The sequence below is a fragment of the Chiloscyllium plagiosum genome, unplaced genomic scaffold (assembly GCF_037043375.1).
Source record: "Chiloscyllium plagiosum isolate Xiang-an unplaced genomic scaffold, Cpla_swu_hap1 HiC_scaffold_24, whole genome shotgun sequence".
NCBI lineage: Eukaryota > Metazoa > Chordata > Chondrichthyes > Orectolobiformes > Hemiscylliidae > Chiloscyllium > Chiloscyllium plagiosum.
Window position 1 is genome coordinate 64,604,581 of NW_028270162.1, and position 20,257 is coordinate 64,624,837.

The 20,257-nt window shown below is 42.4% G+C and overlaps 1 protein-coding gene across 4 annotated transcripts in view; it reads right to left on the reverse strand.

Moving 5' to 3' along the window:
• LOC122562890 (glutathione hydrolase 1 proenzyme-like) overlaps positions 1–20,257 on the reverse strand; it is a 150,080-nt gene that overhangs the window by 25,474 nt on the left and 104,349 nt on the right. For all 4 annotated transcript variants that reach the window (XM_088000279.1, XM_088000277.1, XM_088000278.1 and 1 more), the window contains 2 exons: positions 14,184–14,339; positions 4,267–4,403 (listed from right to left, as the gene is read on the reverse strand). In XM_088000279.1, coding sequence (XP_087856405.1) covers positions 4,267–4,403; positions 14,184–14,339 — 293 coding nt within the window. The remainder of the gene's footprint in view (positions 1–4,266; positions 4,404–14,183; positions 14,340–20,257) is intronic.

The window sequence follows — 20,257 nt, forward strand, 5'->3', positions numbered from 1 at the left end:
GAACCCTGTTTGCTGTATATTAATGCTAACTACTACTGTACATGGTAATCTTAGGCATACCTGACTCTAATCTGAATGTTGGATTGCTAAGAGATTATTGAACTGTATCAATATTGTATTATTTATCTATCTAACTCCTCCCACGTTGGTATTTACACCTAGTAGGGACAGCTTATTGACATCATCACAAGGTTGTTCTAAAGTACTAAAGCCTACACACAACATTCTTTTCTAAGTTTTTCTCCCTTTGCTATTAATATTAATGACTCATTTTTATAACATGCAGTTTACAGTTTCTTCTTATCTCTCCCACTGCTCCCCAAGTCTTTGACTTGATTATTCTGTTTATTAGATGTCTATGACAAGATATAGAAACACTTCACATGAAGTTGATAAGCTTCTTCTTTTTCTGCTGATTTCCATTAGTTCAGAGATTTAATCAATCTGGCAGTTTGATCACACACCTTGAACAAGTAGTACTTGTGGAAAGGCCTTATGTTGGTATAACTACAATAATATTTAGGGAAATTAGATTGCCTCTTCTACAACAACAGCATCTCTAATTAGTGATGGTGTTATTTGTTTGGGGAATAGATAGTTCTATTGGAATATTAACCTGTTCTTCAAGACTTTGTCAAAAGACTTGTATGTTTGACTTGGAAAAGATTTGGTTTGATTCTTGATGGGTTCTTTAGGCTGTACAGTTTCCAATAATTCCAGAACAAAATATATTCTTTTTTGTGGAAAGTTAAAATTGTGGATGAGATCTGACTGTGTTCATTTGATTTCCGAAATGGCTGAATCAAAACTGGTTGCAAACAGGTTAGAGTCATAGAATTTTTAACAGCACAGAGCAAGTCCTTCGGCCCATTTTGTCCATTCCAGTCATTAAACATCTATCTATTCTAATCCTGTTTTTCCAGCATTTGCCCCATAGCTTTGTATATTAAGATTTCAAGTGCTCATCTAAACAGATCTTAAGTGTCTTGATGGTTCCTACCTCTATCACCCCTTTGGCCATGAGTTCCAGATACTCACAACCCTTTTGAAACTTCTTGTAACTTTATGAAACTTCATGAAACTTTTCTCTCCTCAAATCCCCTCTAAATCTCATGGTTCTCACTTTACTGCAACAGTAACCCTGGTTATTGGTCCTTCTACAAAGGGGAAAAGTTCTCCCTATCTAATCCATCTATGCACCTCATACCTTTTTATATCTAAATCAGATTCCCCCCCACAACCATCTCTACTCTAATGACAACAATCCCAACTTAATCAGTCTTTATCATAGCTGCAACATAGGAGTCATAGAGATGTACAGCACGGAAACAGACCCTTTGGTCAAACTCGTCCATGCCGACCAAATATCCCAACCCAATCCAGTCCCACTTGCCAGCACCCGGCCCATATCCCTCCAAACCCTTCCTATTCATATACCCATCCAAATGCCTTTTAAATGTTGTAATTTTACCAGCCTCCACCGCTTTCTCTGGTAGCTCATTCCATACACATACATGAAAATGTTGTCCCTTAGGTCTCTTTTATATGTTTCCCCTCTCACCCTAAACCTATGCCCTCTAGTTCTGGACTCCTCGACCCCAGGGAAAAGACTTTGTCTATTTACCCTATCCATGCCTCTCATAATTTTGTAAAGGTCACCCCTCAGCCTCCGATGCTCTAGGGAAAACAGCCCCTGGCAACATCCTTGTAAATCTTTTCTGAACCCTTTCAAGTTTCACAACACCTTTCCGATAAGAAGGCAGAATTGCACGCAATATTCCAACAGGGACCTAACCAATGTCCTGTACAGCCGCAACATGACCTCCCAACTCCTGTACTCAGTACTCTGACCAATAAAGGAAAGCATACCAAACACCTTCTTCGCTATCCTATCTATCTGCGACTCCACTTTCAAGGAGCTATGAACCTGCACTCCAAGGTCTCTTTGTTCAGCAATACTCCCTAGGACCTTACTATTAAGTGTATAAGTCCTGCCGGATTTGCTTTCCCAAAATGCAGCACCTCATATTTATCTGAATTAAACTCCAACTGCCATTTCCTAGCCCATTGGCCCATCTGATCAAGATCCTGTTGTAATCTGAGGTAATCTTCTTCGTTGTCCCCTACACCTCCAATTTGGTGTCATCTGCAAACTTACTAACTATACCTCTTATGCTCACATCCAAATCATTTATATAAATGACAAAAAGTAGGAGACCCAGCACCGATCCTTGTGGCACTCCACTGGAGTCTGAAAATCAACCCTCCACCACCACCCTCTGTCTTCTACCTTTGAGCCAGTTTTGTATCCAACTGGTTAATTCTCCCTTTGTTCCGTGAGATCTAACCTTGCTAACCAGTCTCCCATGGGGAATCTTGTCAAATGCCTTACTGATTCCCTATAGTCTGGAAACAGGCCCTTCAGCCCAATAAGTCCACACCGACCCTCTGAAGAGCAACCCACCCAGACCCATTCCCCTACATTTACCCCTGAAAATGCACCTAACCCTATGGGCAATTTTGCATAGCCAATTCATCTAACCTGCACATCCTTGGACTGTGGGTGGAAACTGGAACATCCGGAGGAAATCCAGGCAGACACGGGGAGAATGTGCAAACTCCACTGATGCAAAATACTCATTTTCTGCAGCTCCACACAAAGGCCGCCTTGCTGATCTTTGAGTGGCCCTATTCTCTCCCTAGTTACCTTTTTGTCCTTCATGTATTTGTAAAAACCCTTTGGATTCTCCTTAATTCTATTTGCCAAAGTGATCTCATGTCCCCTTTTTGCCCTCCCAATTTCCCTGATTTCGAGGCAAAATTCTAGTGAATCTCTTCTATACTCTCTCAAATGCAATCGCATCATTTCTGTAGTGTGACAACCAAAACTGCAGACAGTACTCTAGCGGTGGTCTAATGAACATTATAAATGAAAACTGAAAGAACTGTGAACACCTTAAATCAAAAACAAAAACAGAAATTGCTGAAAAACCTCTGCATATCTGGCAGCACCTGTGAAAAGAAACCAGAGTAAACATTTCGGGTCTGGTGACCCTTCCTCAAAACATTATAAATAAGCCATCATAACCTTGCTTTTGTATTTAATGCTTTGATGAAAAATGACATATGTCTTTTTAACTGCCTTATCTAGCTGTCCTGTTGCCTTTTAAGGATCTATGGATATGCACACCATGGTCACTCGGATTCTCTATACTTCCCAAGGTCCTACCATTCATCATGCACCCCTTATCTTGTTATTCCACCCAAAGTACATTTTTCAGGATTAAATTCCATTTGCTCTATTAAACCCACCTAATCAATCCATTTATTTGTCCTGTAAGCTAAGGTTTTCCTTCTCAATATTTACCACACCAGCAATTTTCCTGCAATCTGTAAACTTACTGATCAAGTCTAAATCATTAATGTGCTAAACAAACAGCAAGGGATCCAGCATGAACCCTGTGATACTCTACTTGACAAAGGCTTCCAGTCACAAAACGTCCTTCGACCATTACCCTCTGTTTCCTGACACTAAGCAAATTTTGGACACGATTTGTCAAATGGCCCTGGATCCCTTTGGGCGCTTAGCTTCTTAACGAGTCTGCCATATGAGACTTTGTCAAAAGTCTTACTGAAGTCATCAACTGCATTACACTCATCTGCATCTCCTCAAACAATTCAAGCAAATTTGTTACATAATCTTCCATTTAAAAAACCATGCTGACTATCCTTGATTAGTCATTGTCTTTTCAAGTGGAGATTGATTTTGTCTCTCAGAATTGTTTTCTGGTAATTTCCAACTGTTTTCAATGTTAAACTCACTGGCTAGTTGTTTCTTGAATTATCCCTACCATAGAACTTGAATAATGGTACCATATTAGTTGTGCTCCTCTGGCCAAGGTTTTGAAAGTTAATGTCAGAGCTCTTGTCTCCCACAGCAATGTTCTCATTTAAAACCTTAACTCTGTCTTCCAGCTCCACATACAGATTGTCATTTTAATCCCTTGAGTTAATTATCAATGAATTTGGTGTCTCCAATCAATCTTACAAACCCATCACATAGTCCTGGGAGGCCCAAAAGATTACGGAAGAAACTTCAGTGCTTTTCCAGTCTCATATGCATATGATTACCTAGACATGGCCTAACACACACTCATGGACATTCAAGGTGGAACAGGAACTAATGACAATTCAGTTAGCATGCAGTGTGACTGTACAAGATGAAGTTGTTACAATTAACTGAACAGCATTAGGTTGATAGTTTACCTCAGTCATGTTGACAAATAATGGGTCTCCCATTAAGCTTCTCTTTGCATATCCAAATTTAAATGCTTCAACTATTCGATGATATGTCAAGGCTCTCTGTTCTGGGGAAGAAACACTATCTGAAGTAAAACTATAACCTGTAAATGAAAAGCAAATTGAGATAAAACATGGGAATGTAATTATCTAACTAAATTCCACCAATAATCCAAGTAATTTGGGATAAAGATCTGTGCCATTTTAATGTGAGATCAAAACATTAATGAAGTGCAAGTAAGTTCTACTAATTTGGACAGAAGCCAATGTTCCAACATTCTTATTACATGAAAGGAAATTCAGACTTACATCAGAAATTAGTCTTACATCAGAATGTAATAATTGATCACCGAGAGAGTTTCCCAGATAAAATAATCTGTTAAATGAGAGTCAACACATTTTCTGAAAGGAGAGATCCTATCCACTGTCCCACATGAAACAACTTCTCAGTTTGATTCTGGAAGTAACTTGACTGATTGCCACAGTCACAATCCCAGTCATACTTCCCTACTATTGGTGTGCCAGAGGCCAAGGCTGTAATGGTTCATGAAGACACTTCACTAATGCCTTTTCAGGAAACTTTAAGGATGGACAGTCAATGCTGGCAAAGCCAGCAATGCCCACATTCCATGAATGAATAATAAATAAAAGAGAGCTGTTTCCTATGTCCCCATGAAAGTTTGTGTGGACAAAGCCAGCAATGCCCACATTCCATGAATGAATAATAAATAAAAGAAAGCTGTTTCCTATGTCCCCATGAAAGTTTGTGTGGACCCATATTAAAAGTATCTGGATCAGTGGTGCTGGAAGAGCACAGCAATTCAGGCAGCATCCGACGAGCAGCAAAATCGACGTTTCGGGCAAAAGCCCTTCATATTAAAAGTAGGCCAGTAGCATTGTAGATGTAGACAAACTACTTCCATTGGAAAACAAACAAGTACCTCAGCAGAAGGAGCATCGAACTAATTCAAGGACTTGTACTACCAAAGCCATGACTTAAAATAGGACAGTTTTTAATTTGGATACATCATATAGAACATAGAACAGTACAGGCTCTTCAGCTTACGATGTTGTGCCGAGCATTTATCTTAATCTAAGATCAATCTAACCTACATACCCCTCAATTTACTGCCATCCATGTGCTTGTCCCTAATGTCTCTGACTCTACTACCAACAGTGGCAGTGCATTCCATGCACCCAACACTCTCTGTGTAAATAACCTACCTCTGAAATCTCCCCTATACCTTCCTCCTATCACCTTAAAATTATCACCCCTCGTGACAGCCATTTCTGCCCTGGGGAAAAGTCCATCTATGTATGCCTCTTATGTATGCCTCTTCATCTATGACTCTCATTACCTTGTACACCTCTATCAAGTCACCTCACTCCCTTCTTGTCTTCAGTGTGAAAACACCCTCGCTCACTCAACCTCTCTTAATACGACAAGCCCTCCAATCCAGGCAGCATCCTGGTAAATCTCCTCTGCACCCTCTCTAAAGCATCTACATCTTTCGTGTAATGAGGCGACCAGAACTGGACACAATATTCCAAGTGTGGTCTAATCAGAGTTTATTAGAGATGCAGCAAAACCACACGGCTCTTGAACTCAATCCCCTGCTAATGAAAACCAACAGAGCATACATCTTCTTAACAACCCTATTAACTTGGATGACAGGTTTGATGGATCTATGCACACTGACCTCAAGATCCTGCTGTTCCTCCACACTGCCAAGAATCCTGACTTTAACACTGTATTCAGCATTCAAATTTGACCTTCCAAAATTAATCACTTTGCATTTATCCAGGTTATACTCCATCTGCCAATTCTCAGCCCAGCTCTGTATCCTGTCATTGTCCTATTGTAGCCTGCAACAGCTCTCCACACTATTTACAACACATTTGACCATTTTGTCAATGGCAAACTTTCTAACAAAGCCATCAACTACTCCATCCAAGTCATTTATAAAAACTACAAAGAGCAGAGGCCCAAGAACAGATCTCTGCGGGACACCACTGGTTGCTGACCTCCAGGCGAAATATTTACCATCCACTACCACTCTCCAATTCTGTATTTAGACAGCCAAATTTCCCTGTATCCCATACTCTGAACTTTCTGAATGAGTGTATCGTGGGGAACCCTATCAAATGTTGTACTGAAATCCATCTACAGGGAGGAGAAAGTGAGGACTGCAGATGCTGGAGAACAGAGTCAAAAAGTGTGGTGCTGGAAAAGCACAGCCGATCAGGCAACATCCGAGGAGCAAGAGAGTCAACGTTTCGAGGATAAGCTCTTCATCAGGAATGTTCCTGATGAACGACTCTCCAGCTCCTCAGACCGGCTGTGTTTTTCCAGCACCAGACTTTTTGACTGAAATCCATATACACCATATCCGTGGCTCAACCTTGGTCAACCTGTTATTGACAAACTAGTTGTATTTGTTGGCTGAATTTCTAAAATAAGCATCTCAACTTCTGTATCAACTAGGAGACAAAGCAAAATATATTTGCTTTTAAAAATGTGTGTTTTCTGTGCAGAGTGAAGTTCTAAGATCCTGCTCTCCCATGTTGTGCTAATTCCTTTTCCAGTTGGAATAAGGTGGTGGAAATGTTGCACTTTCAGCACTCAATGCTCTCCCAGTTGAACTCGTGTAGGAGATATTCAGAGGCAACAGCAAATGACTGCCTGGGGATAGCTCATTCTAATCTTTGATTGCATAATAAGAACTCTGCCTCTTTTTATGACTTGGAGATGCCGTGTTGGACTGGGGTGTACAAAGTTAAAAATCACACAACATCAGGTTGAAGAAGGAGCGGCGCTCTGAAAACTAGTGTGCTTCCAATTAAACTTGTTGGACTATAACCTGGTGTTGTGTGATTTTTATCTTTTTATGACAATTGCATTCTCACATCCATGCTGTGCTTTCACAAACATAATTGTGAAAGGACAAACGAACATGAGCTACCTTCTAACCAATTGCTGGGCTGCCTGTACAGATGCATGGTGTACCGCCAAGCTACTGAAAATTCCACTTTTAACTGAAAAGATAAACTCCTTTTTTTAAAACTATGCACACTGACCTCAAGATCCTGCTGTTCCTCCACACTGCCAAGAATCCTGACTTTAACATTGTATTCAGCATTCAAATTTGACCTTCCAAAATTAATCACTTTGTATTTATCCAGGTTGAACTCCATCTGCCAATTCTCAGCCCAGCTCTGTATCCTCCCTTTTGACATTTCCCATGACGAGTACTGTTCTCCATCAATGATCTTTGGAAATGATCCACCTGAACCAATTAGATACTGGAGTTAGCCATTCAGGGTCTCTTAAGGCTCACCTGCCATTCAGTTAGGTCATTGCTGACCTATATATTATTTGCTTTTATTAACTTCCATTGTCTTTCTTTGATTTTGTAAACCTTGATAACTGCCTAGCAATCTATCCATTTAGGCATTGACGTTTTCAATTGACCTGCCTTTAGTAGTTTTTTTTAGAGAAGACTGTTCCAGATTTCCACAATATTTTGTTTGAAGAAGTAGCTTCTGACATCATCCCAATGAATTTAGTTCTAAAGCTGTGGTTACAGTTCCATGTTCTGCCCAGTCCCACCAGACGGAATCATTTTTCTCTCGATATGAGCCTGAGCAGTGTGGTTGGCTGCACACTAGGGCAAGATTGTGCTCTCCAACTACTGGAGAGATTAGAACCTAGAACATAGAACATTACAGAGCAGTATAGGCCATTCGATCTATCCTACATTATTCCATTTTCATACAAGTGTTTATCCAATGACCATTTAAATGCCCTTAAAGTTGGTGAGTCTACTACTTTTGCAGGCTGGGCGTTCCATGCCCCTACTACTCTTCGAGTAAAGAAACAATATCTGACATCTGTCCTATGAGTATCACCCCTCAATTTAACATTATGTCCCCCCAGGCTAGTCATCACCATCTGAGGAAAAAGGCTCTCACTGTTTACCCTGTCTAACCCTCTGATTATCTTATATGTCTCAAATTAGTTGTGACTATTTATGCATAAATATTACAGCAACCGTTAGGTGAGGGCAGGCACGTGGTTAAACATAATCTGAGATGCCTATCTTGCCTTGCAGATTCATTGAGGGTCATGAAGTTGCTGAATTTCAGCAGTATATGCAAACTAAATTCACTTCCACATTAAAAAAAGACCTTGATCATTTTAACCATTCATTAATCAGTGTGTTTGATGTTTATTACTGCCTGACAACCTTTCTGGCACTGAACAGTTATCATCATGTGAAGTATTAGTACTTGGAAATTCTAAAAGCAGCAAACTTAAAATTAAACTATTTTTTAAACATTGTCTTTTTTTCTCTCTGAATCATGTTTTTTTTCTTCTCTCATTTTGTATCTGATTTGCCATTGAATTGATCCATTTAAGTTACACTTGCTTCTCAGTCTTTCTGATTGTAATTGTTCAATTATTTAGTTATGTAGTTTCTTATTCATTCAGTCAGGCACTAGATTCCTTATTTCCCTCACTGCAGTGGGAAAGAAACCAGAATTTGGCTGTTTGGATATTGTTCTCATTATTTCATAAGGATTTAATATTTCAATGCAGAGCAAATCAGTAAACTGTTGCCTCTGACAGCTGCTGGTCGATTGAATACTTTCCTGATCCAGATTTTTCAGCAGCTGGGTATCTGGGTGGATGGGTTTACCTCTGCATATTTAAGCTTATATCAAAACATGTAAAAACGTACTTAGATTTGAAACGCCAAGGCTTATGTATTGTGACAAGTTTAGTTCATATTTGCCGTACGAAGCAGCCACATTCTTGCCATTCGTGTGTATCAGACAGGTGAAGTCTTTCTTCTTTGTGAAGTTAATGACAGAGCAGCACAACTTGAATATTTTTAAGATATTTAACCACATGCCTGCTCCTTGCATGAAGATGCTGTACCGTTTATGCACAAATAATGCTGAGCACTGTGCTGTTACTATAGAAACATAGGAACAAGACAGGGAGTAGGCCATTCAATCATTCAAGACTGCTCTACCATTCATTACAATCATGGCTCATCCTCTCTCTCAATGCCATATTCCTGCTTTTAAAATCTTAACAAGTTATCAATCTTTTTCATTAATGTAGTCAGTAGCTCGGCCTCCACAGCTTTCTGCGATAGTGAGTTCCATTGGTTGACTACCTTCTGGGGGAAGAAATCTTTCATCACCTCAGTCCTAAATGACTACCCCTCTGATCCTTGTTATCCAATCAACCCAGTGGAAACACCCTCCCCACATCTAGTCTGACTAGCGACAATGGCAGCATAAAGTATGCAATTAAGTCAGCAGGTAGTTAAGAAGGCAACTGGGATTTTGGCCTTTATTGCCAGGGGGTTGAAGTTTAAAAACAGGAATGAGAGGTGATCTTATTGAGACATACCAGATTCTGAGGAGGCTTGACAGGGTAGATGTTGAGAATAAAAGCAAAATATTGCAGATGCCAGAAGTCTGAAGCAAACACAGTGCTGGAGAAACTCAGCAGCATTTGTGGAGAGAGAATTTGAGTTAATGTTTCAAGTCCAATATGACTATTTATTATGTTCTTGTAATCAATTCCTGTTCACCTGATTCTGAGACCTTCAGTGTATTTCCGTAATTGACTCAGTAGGGATTACAATGACAATAATTCAGCAGGTCAGATCTTGATATTGATTTTAATTAAGAGATGTATTATCATAATTAGCTGTTGAACCTTTTCAAGAAGTTATCCCTGGAGTTGCTTAAAAGCCCCAGTGAGCTATGACAGGATTGAATTAATACAGTCATTGCTTGAATTTCTACCGATAGTGCTGGTACATTGTGGATCTGCGTTTGCGCATTCAGCAAATTCAGGCCATGGTGCATTGATTTTGTGGTTCCTGAAAGCAATGTCATTTTGGATTCAGTATTCTTGCCTCACCTTCTCCACCTACCCTCACTTCCGTCCAATACAAAAACTGCTACTGACAGAATAGCTCAGCTGTCCCTGCCACTTAGTCACAAGCCCCGAAGGAAGCATGTTTGCCATCATAGGGGAATTTTTTTTTTTCATCTTTAATTGCTTTTTCTGTTCTGCATCCCTGTATCCATTTAAATAAGACTGTTCAAAATAAAGCTGTGTTTTATAAACTTAAAATTGAAATTCAATTATGAGAAATCTAATTGTAATTTTGCAGCCATTAAGCAACAATGATGAACTTGGCTCCACTTCCAAACAGTATAACTTGCTTTGTTTCTCGTTCATTGCCTTGATGTGTTAAAGTATTCGCTGAGAATTTTTTTTCTGGAGCAGCGAGGAGAGAGGGAGAGAGGAGTGGGGGCTGGCAGGGTGTAAGTTTCCCACTTAAAAAGGACTTACCTCAAGAGTCAGGCCTTTTTGTTTAGCAGCAGCAAGAGCTGGGAAGTGCTTTAAAAGCTTACCTTGTGAATAGTTGGAGCGCACACTGAGCAGGAGAGGACACGGCACTGCTGAGTAAGTGAAGTAATATATTTGGAAGTGCATCCAACTCCAGTTCCTTGAAAACCGCATTAGGGAACTGGAGTTGAGCTGGATGAGCCAATATTTTTAAAACTGAACAAGCTAATATCATGTCAGCAGAAAAAATAAGCTTTGGATAGAAGTACATCATTGGTTACCGATATATTTTAATCCATACATTCCCAGTTTAAAATAATGTTCAGCAAATATTTTGAGTAAACTCCTTTCTTGATTCATGTGTGATGTGAATAAGGTTACTGTCTCTTGACTACCTTGAAAAACAGTTTGTGACAAGGATATGTAGGCAAAGGTAATGGAGTTCTTTTGAGTAAACATCAGAAGTTAAAATTGCAATGTCAAACACAGAGATCCCAATGTTTTAGGTACCTTTTAATATTTTTGAAGAAAGGATTTAAAAAAGGCATGGGGGCCTTTTGTGTACACAATGTGGTTCGTGTGTGGAATGAACTGCCAGGGAAAGTGGCGGATGCAGGTACAGTTACAACATTTAAAAGATAAGTTCATGAATGAAAAGTTTTGGAAAGATATGGGCCAAGTACAGAGAGGTGGGACTAGTTTAGTTTGAGAATATGATTAGTGTAGACTAATTGGACTGAAGGGTCTGTTCCATGCTGTATGACTGTATGGCTCTATGCCTTTATGAAGTTGTCTCATCACATCCTCAAAGAACTCAATAAGGCTTGTGAGGCATGATCAGTCCCTCACAAAGCCATGCCGACTATCTTTAATAATCTTTAATATATAACATATATAAATCCAATTAAGAGATGGGAGTAGAAATATTTCTTAAGGGCTTTGGATTTGGAAACATTTGGATGTAAGGAATTCTCTAGGTGAGCTGAAGCAATGCATTGGTGGAAATTTACTGAGTAGACTGATGCAAGGTTTGTACTGAGTCCCTGTATTCCTAATTTACAATGATGTCTGGATTCAGAAATAAAACTTTATATTTAAACAAAGTACAGTTGACCCTAAATTAAGAAAGCAGTTGATTGCTAAGGCACTCAAAGAACTGTGGTAGCACCGAGTCAAGGTTTGTAGATGAAATTCAGTCTAGATACATAATGATTCTAAGTGTAGCTTTTCATTTTATGTGTAATCCAGAATAGTTATAAAGCTTTTACAGCATGGAAAGAGGTGAATTAGCCCACCATATCTATGATGGTCATCAAACGCCCATCTATTCTGAGCCAATATTCCATCAATTGCCCATAGCCTTAGATTAGATTAGATTAGATTACTTTACAGTGTGGAAACGGGCCCTTCGGCCCAACAAGTCCACACCGACCCGCCGAAGCGCAACCCACCCATACCCCTACATTTACCCCTTATCTAACACTACGGACAATTTAGCATGGCCAATTCACCTGACCCTGCACATCTTTGGACTGTGGGAGGAAACCGGAGCACCCGGAGGAAACCCACGCAGACACAGGGAGAATGTGCAAACTCCACACAGTCAGTCGCCTGAGGCGGGAATTGAACCCGGGTCTCTGGTGCTGTGAGGCAGCAGTGCTAACCACTGTGCCACCGTGCCGCCCACTCTTGTATGCTAGCTATGGCATTTCAAGAGTTATAGAACATAGAACATAGAACATAGAACAATACAGCACAGAACAGGCCCTTCGGCCCACGATGTTGTGCCGAACATTTGCCCTAGCTTAAGCACCCATCCATGTACCTATCCAATTGCCGCTTAAAGGTCACCAAAGACTCTGACTCTACCACTCCCACAGGCAGTGCATTCCATGCCCCCACCACTCTCTGGGTAAAGAACCCACCCCTGACATCCCCCCTATACCATCCACCCTTCACCTTAAATTTATGTCCCCTTGTAACACTCTGTTGTACCCGGGGAAAAAAGTTTCTGACTGTCTACTCTATCTATTCCTCTGATCATCTTATAAACCTCTATCAAGTCACCCCTCATCCTTCGCCGTTCCAATGAGAAAAGGCCTAGCACTCTCAACCTATCCTCAAACGACCTATTCTCCATTCCAGGCAACATCCTGGTAAATCTTCTCTGCACCCTCTCCAAAGCTTCCACATCTTTCGTAAAGTGAGGCGACCAGAACTGCACACAGTACTCCAAATGTGGCCTAACCAAAGTCCTGTACAGTTGCAACATCACTTCACGACTCTTGAATTCAATCCCTCTGCTAGTTCGTCTAAAAAGCTTTTAAATGTCTTCAGGGTTCCTGCCTCCACCATTCTTTTTAGGCAGTGAGTTCCAGATACACACAACCCTCTGGATGAAAACATTTTTCCTCAATCCCTTCTAAACCTCCTGTCCCTTGCAAGTAAAATTGTGCACCGAATTATTGACCTCTCACTTTGAGGAAAGGTTTCTCCCTAACTATTCTATGCAGCTCAGCTCAATCAGATCCCCCCCTCAGCCACCTTGCTCTAAGGAAAATAACCCTTCTCTTCAAAGCTGAACAACCCCAGCCCAGGCAATATCCTGATGAATCTTTGCTGTACCATCTCCAGTGCAATCACATCCTTCCTATAATGTGGCAATGAAAACCAATATTCCAGCTGAGCCTGACCTAGCATTAAATACAGCCATTATAAGCTCCCTGTTCTTGTGTTCAATTCCTCAACTTCACGGCTCTGAACTGGTTCCAGGAGTTGTAGTGAGAAACCTTGGAGAAATAGCAGGTTGAACAGTTTTCAGTCCCATTAAACAGCAGCGACGGGTCTGACAATGTCAAGCCTTACTCAACAGTCTTTGAACTGAGTGGACAACCATTCAACCCAAAAGAGGCAACAACACCACTAAGTTATATCTTGTTTTCAATGACCAATGGCTGGGGAACCCTAACCTTCACCAGGCCAAAGATTTTTGCACATGACTGTACCTCCTAACCTGGATTCAAAACTGTCTTCCAGCTCACTGACGTTTTGTCCATCCCTCATCCCAAATTTATTCCTCCTTCACACCCCTCGAGCCCTAGGCACACATTTCAGACTTAGTTTATTTTGAATATTTGATCAGGAAAACAATGGAATTAGAATAGCTGTGCTGACTCCATATCTTCTGCCCTCAATTGCCACATACCCGATGAAGATTTTCTAAGCACTCAGTTACATCTCATTTATAAATAGTTATTTCACAAACTGATGTGGGAAACATGAAGCTTGAGGAAGTCAAATATAATCGCTGGAACAAATAATGAAATCAATACTGGAAGTCTGAGCAGGTTATAACTGAGTGATCTGGCTGCACAACCAAAGGAGGGTTTCTGTGGACCTTATTTATAATAGGAACAACAGAGAAGCAAATTACATTTTATTTCTGGCAAGTCCCGTTGGTATTGCTTATACTGCTGACATAAATGTCACTGCTGTGATATCTCACCCTTCAGGATGTTCAGTATTAATCCGAGCACAAGTCCACTGGAAGGAGCGTTGGGCACAAACAACGTGTGGTCACCAATTGATATGTTTACCATATCTTCAGACAATTCATAATGAGCTCTGTATTCTTTCAGATCTTCAAGAGTTATAATTCCACCTGAAGAGGAGAAAAGAATTCAATACAAAGATGTCAAATAAATATTTCAACATATAGGAGGGTAGACGTAAGCACATTATCATCACAGTGGTCAACTGTCCCCCATCTTACACAGTTTAACTAGCACAGCATACAACATGACAAAATGGAAAAATCAGTTTATATGTAATTCTGAGGGAGGTCATAATAGCCCATATAAAATTACTCTTAGGATGTAAGCATTGCAGTATTTACTTCCTATTTCTGTTATTTTAGATGAGATGATGAAAGCCTTCCTGAATTGCTAGAGTCTGTGTTGAGGTGATCACAGTACTGTGAGGGACCAAGTTCAGTATTTTGACCAAGTCAGAAAGAAACTGTCCAATCTAAAATGGTGTTCAACTTGGAAGACAAGTTGGAGATGACAGTGTTCCTTTTTGCCTGTTGCCATTGCATGTCTAAAAGAAAATCATATTTAATTAACTTACTGAGATTTTTTGAAGAGGTAAGGGAAGGGTTGATAGGATAGAATTTCGACAGTATAGAAAGAGGGGCCATTCGGCCCAACAAGGTCACACTGACTCTCTGAAGAGCAACCCACCCAGATCCATTCCCCTACACAATTACTCTACATTTCCCCTGACTAATGCACCTAACTACATGTCCCTGCACACTACGGGCAATTTAGCATGGCCAATTCACCTAACCTGCACATGTTTGGATTGTGGGAGAAAACCAGAACATCCAAAGAAACCCACACAGATATGGAGAGAATGTACAAACTCCACAAAAACAGTTGCTGAAGACTGGAATCAAATCCAAGTCCCTGGTGCTATGAAGCAGCACTGTTAACCACTGAGCCACCATGCTAACCATGATGAAGGTAATTCTGTTGATGTAGTGCATATGCAATGAGAGAAGTATCAGATGATACATTTTAGTTGAAAGAACGTGTAGACATTGTATAAACACTTTAAAGAGCGAACAGGAATAGAGAGACCTAGGTGTGTGCATATATATGTACATAAATCAATAAAGACAGCAGGAGAGGTCAAAAGAGTGTTTAATAAAGCATATCATATCTTAGTCTTCATTAAAACGGTTATATAGTACAGGAGCAGGAGATTATGCTGAACTTGTATGAGACACTAGTTAGACCTTGCCTGGAATATTATGTACAGTTCTGGGTCCCACTCTTTAGGAAGGAAGTGGACACATTGTTGTTGAGGAGGTTTTAAACTAATGTGGCAGGGGGCTGGGAACTAGAAGAGAAGACAAGTAGACAGCGAGGTGGAAACTGGGGACTGTAAGAATCATGAAGGTACCATTAATAAGGGGAAGAGTAGGCAGAGAGCAGATGAACGCAAAAGAACTGGTGGCCTGAAGTGCATCTACTTTAATGCAAGGAGTATAGTGTGTAAGGCAGATGAACTTAGGGGTGGATTGGTGCCTGGGAGTATGGTGTTATTGCAATCACAGAGACTATGTTGATGGAAGGGCATAATTGGCAACTAAATGTTCCAGGATAAAGACACTTCAGACAGGACAGGAAGAGAAGTAAGAGGGGGTGCAGTGGAGTTGCATTGCTGGTCAGGGATGATATCACAGCTGTGCTAAAGGAAGACACTATGGAGGGCTTGGATAGTGAGGCATTATGAGTGTAGCTGAGAAATAAAAAGGGTGCAGTTACATTGTTTGGGCTGTATTACAGGCCTCCCAATAGTGAGCGTGAGGTAGAAGAACAAATAGGTAAACAGATTATGGAAAGATGTAGAGGCAATAGGGTAGTGGTGATGGGAGATTTTAATTTTCCCAACATTGACTGAGATACACTTAGCGTCAGAGATCTGGATGGGGTAGAATTTGTAAGAAGCATCCAGGAGAGTTTTCTAGAGCAGTATGTCAATAGTCCAATGAGGGAAGGGGTCATATTGGACCTGGTATTGGGGAATGAGCCAGGCCAGGTGGTAGAAGTTGAGGTGGGGGATTTCTTTGGCATCAGTGACCACAATTCTGTAAGTTTTAGAATACTCGTGGACAAAGATGAGAGTGGTCATAAGGGAAGACTACTAAACTGGGCCAAGGCCAATTATATCAAAATTAGACAGGAGCTGGGAAATGTGGATTGGACACAACTATTTGAAGGGAAGTCCACATTTGATATGTGGGAGGCTTTCAAAGATAGGTTAAAGATATTGCAGGATAGGCATGTCCCATTGAAGGAGAAAGTGAAGACTGCAGATGCTGGAGATCAGAGCTGAAAATGTGTTGCTGGAAAAGCGCAGCAGGTCAGGCAGCATCCAAGGAGCAGGAGAATCGATGTTTCGGGCATGAGCCCTTCTTCAGGAATGAGGAAAGTGCCAAGCAGGCTAAGATAAAAGGTAGGGAGGAGGGACTTGGGGGAGGGGCGTTGGAAATGCGATAGGTGGAAGGAGGTTAAGGTGAGGGTGATAGGTCGGAGTGGGGGTGGGGGCGGAGAGGTCAGGAAGAAGTTTGCAGGTTAGGAAGGTGGTGCTGAGTTCAAGGGTTGGGACTGAGACAAGGTGGGGGGGGCGGAAATGATGAAACTGGAGAAATCTGAGTTCATCCCTTGTGGTTGGAGGGTTCCTAGGCGGAAGATGAGGCGCTCTTCCTCCAACCGTCGTGTTGCTATGGTCTGGCGATGGAGGAGTCCAAGGACCTGCATGTCCTTGGTGGAGTGGGAGGGGGAGTTGAAGTGTTGAGCCATGGGGTGGTTGGGTTGATTGGTCCGGGTGTCCCAGAGGTGTTCTCTGAAACGTTCCGCAAGTAGGCGGCCTGTCTCCGCAATATAGAGGAGGCCACATCGGGTGCAGCGGATGCAGTAAATGATGTGTGTGGAGGTGCAGGTGAATTTGTGGTGGATATGGAAGGATCCCTCAGGGCCTTGGAGGGAAGTAAGAGGGGAGGTGTGGGCGCATGTTTTGCTTTTCTTGCAGTTGCAGGGGAAGGTGCCAGGAGTGGAGGTTGGGTTGTTGGGGGGTGTGGACCTGACGAGGGAGTCATAGAGGGAGTGGTCTTTTTGCAACGCTGATAGGGGAAGGGAGGGAAATATATCCCTGGTGGTGGGGTCCATTTGGAGGTGGCGGAAATGACGACGGATGGTACGATGTATATGGAGGTTGGTGGGGTGGTAGGTGAGGACCAGTGGGGTTCTGTCCTGGTGGCGGTTGGAGGGGCGGGGCTCAAGGGCGGAGGAGCGGGAAGTGGAGGAGATTCGGAACGCTGATAGGGGAGGGGAGGGAAATATATCCCTGGTGGTGGTTCAGAACGCTGATAGGGGAGGGGAGTTCGGAACGCTGATAGGGGAGGGGAGTTTCCCCCCAGATGTGATCAGGCTTTTGATATCTGTGTCTTTGCCAGGCCACCAAATGAAGCTCATTGTGAGCATTTTCATTTTATAAATTCCTAGGTAGCCAAAGAGCAATTCTTAAAGTGTCGTCGCAGGTTCAAACTGGAGACATCCACCCAGGCTACCACAAGATAAAGCCATCTTCTTAATTCATGACATCTTGAGATATAGGGTTTCAACTCTTCTGTAGGACTTCCTTGTGGCCCACATTTTAGGTAGATATGACATAGCTTTGCCAACATAGGGTCCTTTTGGGTCCAAGCCTGGATTGGTTTGGCAGATACTGGTGAAGTGTCTATGAAGCTCAAACTCACAATGACTTCATCCACTTTCAGAAGTGAAGGTAGGCTGATGGGTAGCAGGTGGCTCAAAGCATCCACTATCACTTTATGTCACCCTGGATGATGTTCCAATGTATATTCATAAGCAATTAATAGCTGTGCCCAGTATTGAACCACATCTGGTTCAATCAGTAGCTTCCTTTGGGACACAATACAGAGGAACCTCGATTATCTCAATATCAATTATCCGAATATTGAATTATCTGAAGGAGATCTCGAAGTCTCGATAGAAACATGACATCAAAGAGGTGTTTCCAACACTGATTGCACCTTTCATTTACAAAGATTAAATATGAATTCGGCTCACTGAAATGCTGCCTAGAACAGTCCTGGATATTGATGGGAGTGCAGGCACTGTCTCCAAATGACAGACTACCTACCCTCTCTCTCTCTCTCCCGACACTTGCCCTGAAACCCCCCTTCCCCAGATAATCTCTCCAACATTGTCCTGTATAGGGCAAAGGTGGAAACTGACAAAAACGTTGCTGCAAAATGTTGTGTGTGTTTTTTTTTGTGTGTGTATGTATTTGGAGACTCACCCCCCAAAGGCAGCAGCAGTCTAACTGTTGGTGTCCAGCCTCTCTGCCCAAGGGAGCGGGGGCACGAGGGGGCTAGGGTGGATGTGTTGGACGTGTGGCGGGGTCGGACATGGGGTGGGGTTTGGGGGCGTCACGGTTGGGGGAATTTGGACAGGTTTAGGTTGGGGGGCAAGGTTGTAGCGGTTGGACGGGGCGGCATGGACAGGAGCGGGGTTGGGGGAGTCGGACAGGGTGGGGTAGATGGGGGTGGGGTTGGGGAGGGTCGGATGGGGGCGGGGTGGGGTTTGGGGGGGGTTGGATGGGACGGGGGTTTGGGCTGGGTCAGATGGGAATGGGGTGGACGGGGGGGGGGGTTGGTGGGTTGGACGGGAGCGGGGGTTGGGGGGGGTCATATGGGGGTGGGGGTGGGAGTTCAGGTAGGGGATGGTGTTGGGGGGGGGGGGGGTTGGATGACGTTGGTGTGTCAATCCCATTGAACTGATGGTGGTGTGGGGGTCGGGAGGCTTCAGCAATGCTACAGGTCCTTTACACACATGTGTGTGTCTGCTCAGAAACCAACCCTGAGACAGAGAGAAGGAGCAAGGCGGGCAGAGAGAGGAAAAAGGAAACTTCAGAAAACTCCGAACCCCAGAGGAGAGGCATTAAATCAATTAATCGAATAATCAATTATCTGAATGAAATAGTGCCAGTCCTTATTTGGATAATCAAGGATCCTCTGTATTTATTAATTCACAAACTGAGCAATCCTTAACATTTCCCAAAGTACTCACCCATACACATAGTGTTGCAGCAATTTCCGCAGTCTCATCAAGGATTCAGTAAGTGGTTCCCTCGGAAATCTATTTATCATGTTAACATGTTACACTGAAGTATATCAAATTGTTTAGGATCATAGTGGTCTGCTACCATATCTATCAGTTCATCAGCGCTGTGGACGCTGGGTAGGTTGCATTCTTTCTGAAGCAGAAATTCAGGGCCCAACAAGCAGACGGGAGAATGGTCTTTTGTCAATGATCACCTTCTATCCTGTTTGTAAAAATATGTCATTCTTTCAGTGTACTGAGGCATATCCTCCACAACAGCATCATAAGGCTGCAGTTTCCCAAAGAGCATCATTTTCAATATTTCCTCATCACGACCTTATCAGATTCTTTGAAAGGCAAGGCTGTCTGAAACACTTAGGGGCGGCACGGTGGCACAGTGGTTAGCACTGCTGCCTCACAGCGCCAGAGACCTGGGTTCAATTCCCGCCTCAGGTGACTGACTGTGTGGAGTTTGCACATTCTCCCCGTGTCTGCGTGGGTTTCCTCCGGGTGCTCCGGTTTCCTCCCACAGTTCCAAAGATGTGCAGGTCAGGTGAATTGGCCATGCTAAATTGTCCATGCTAAATTGTCCATAGTGTTAGGTAAGGGGTAAATGTAGGGGTATGGGTGGTTTGCGCTTCGGCGGGTCGGTGTGGACTTGTTGGGCCGAAGGGCCTGTTTCCACACTGTAAAGTAATCTAAAGTAATCTAATCTAAACTTCTTGACTCTCATCACTAATAGAATCATAGAGTCATAGAGATGTACAGCATGGAAACAGACCCTTCGGTCCAACCCGTCCATGCCGACCAGATATCCCAACCCAATCCTGTCCCACCTGCCAGCACCCGGCCCATATCCCTCCAAACCCTTCTATTCATAAATCCA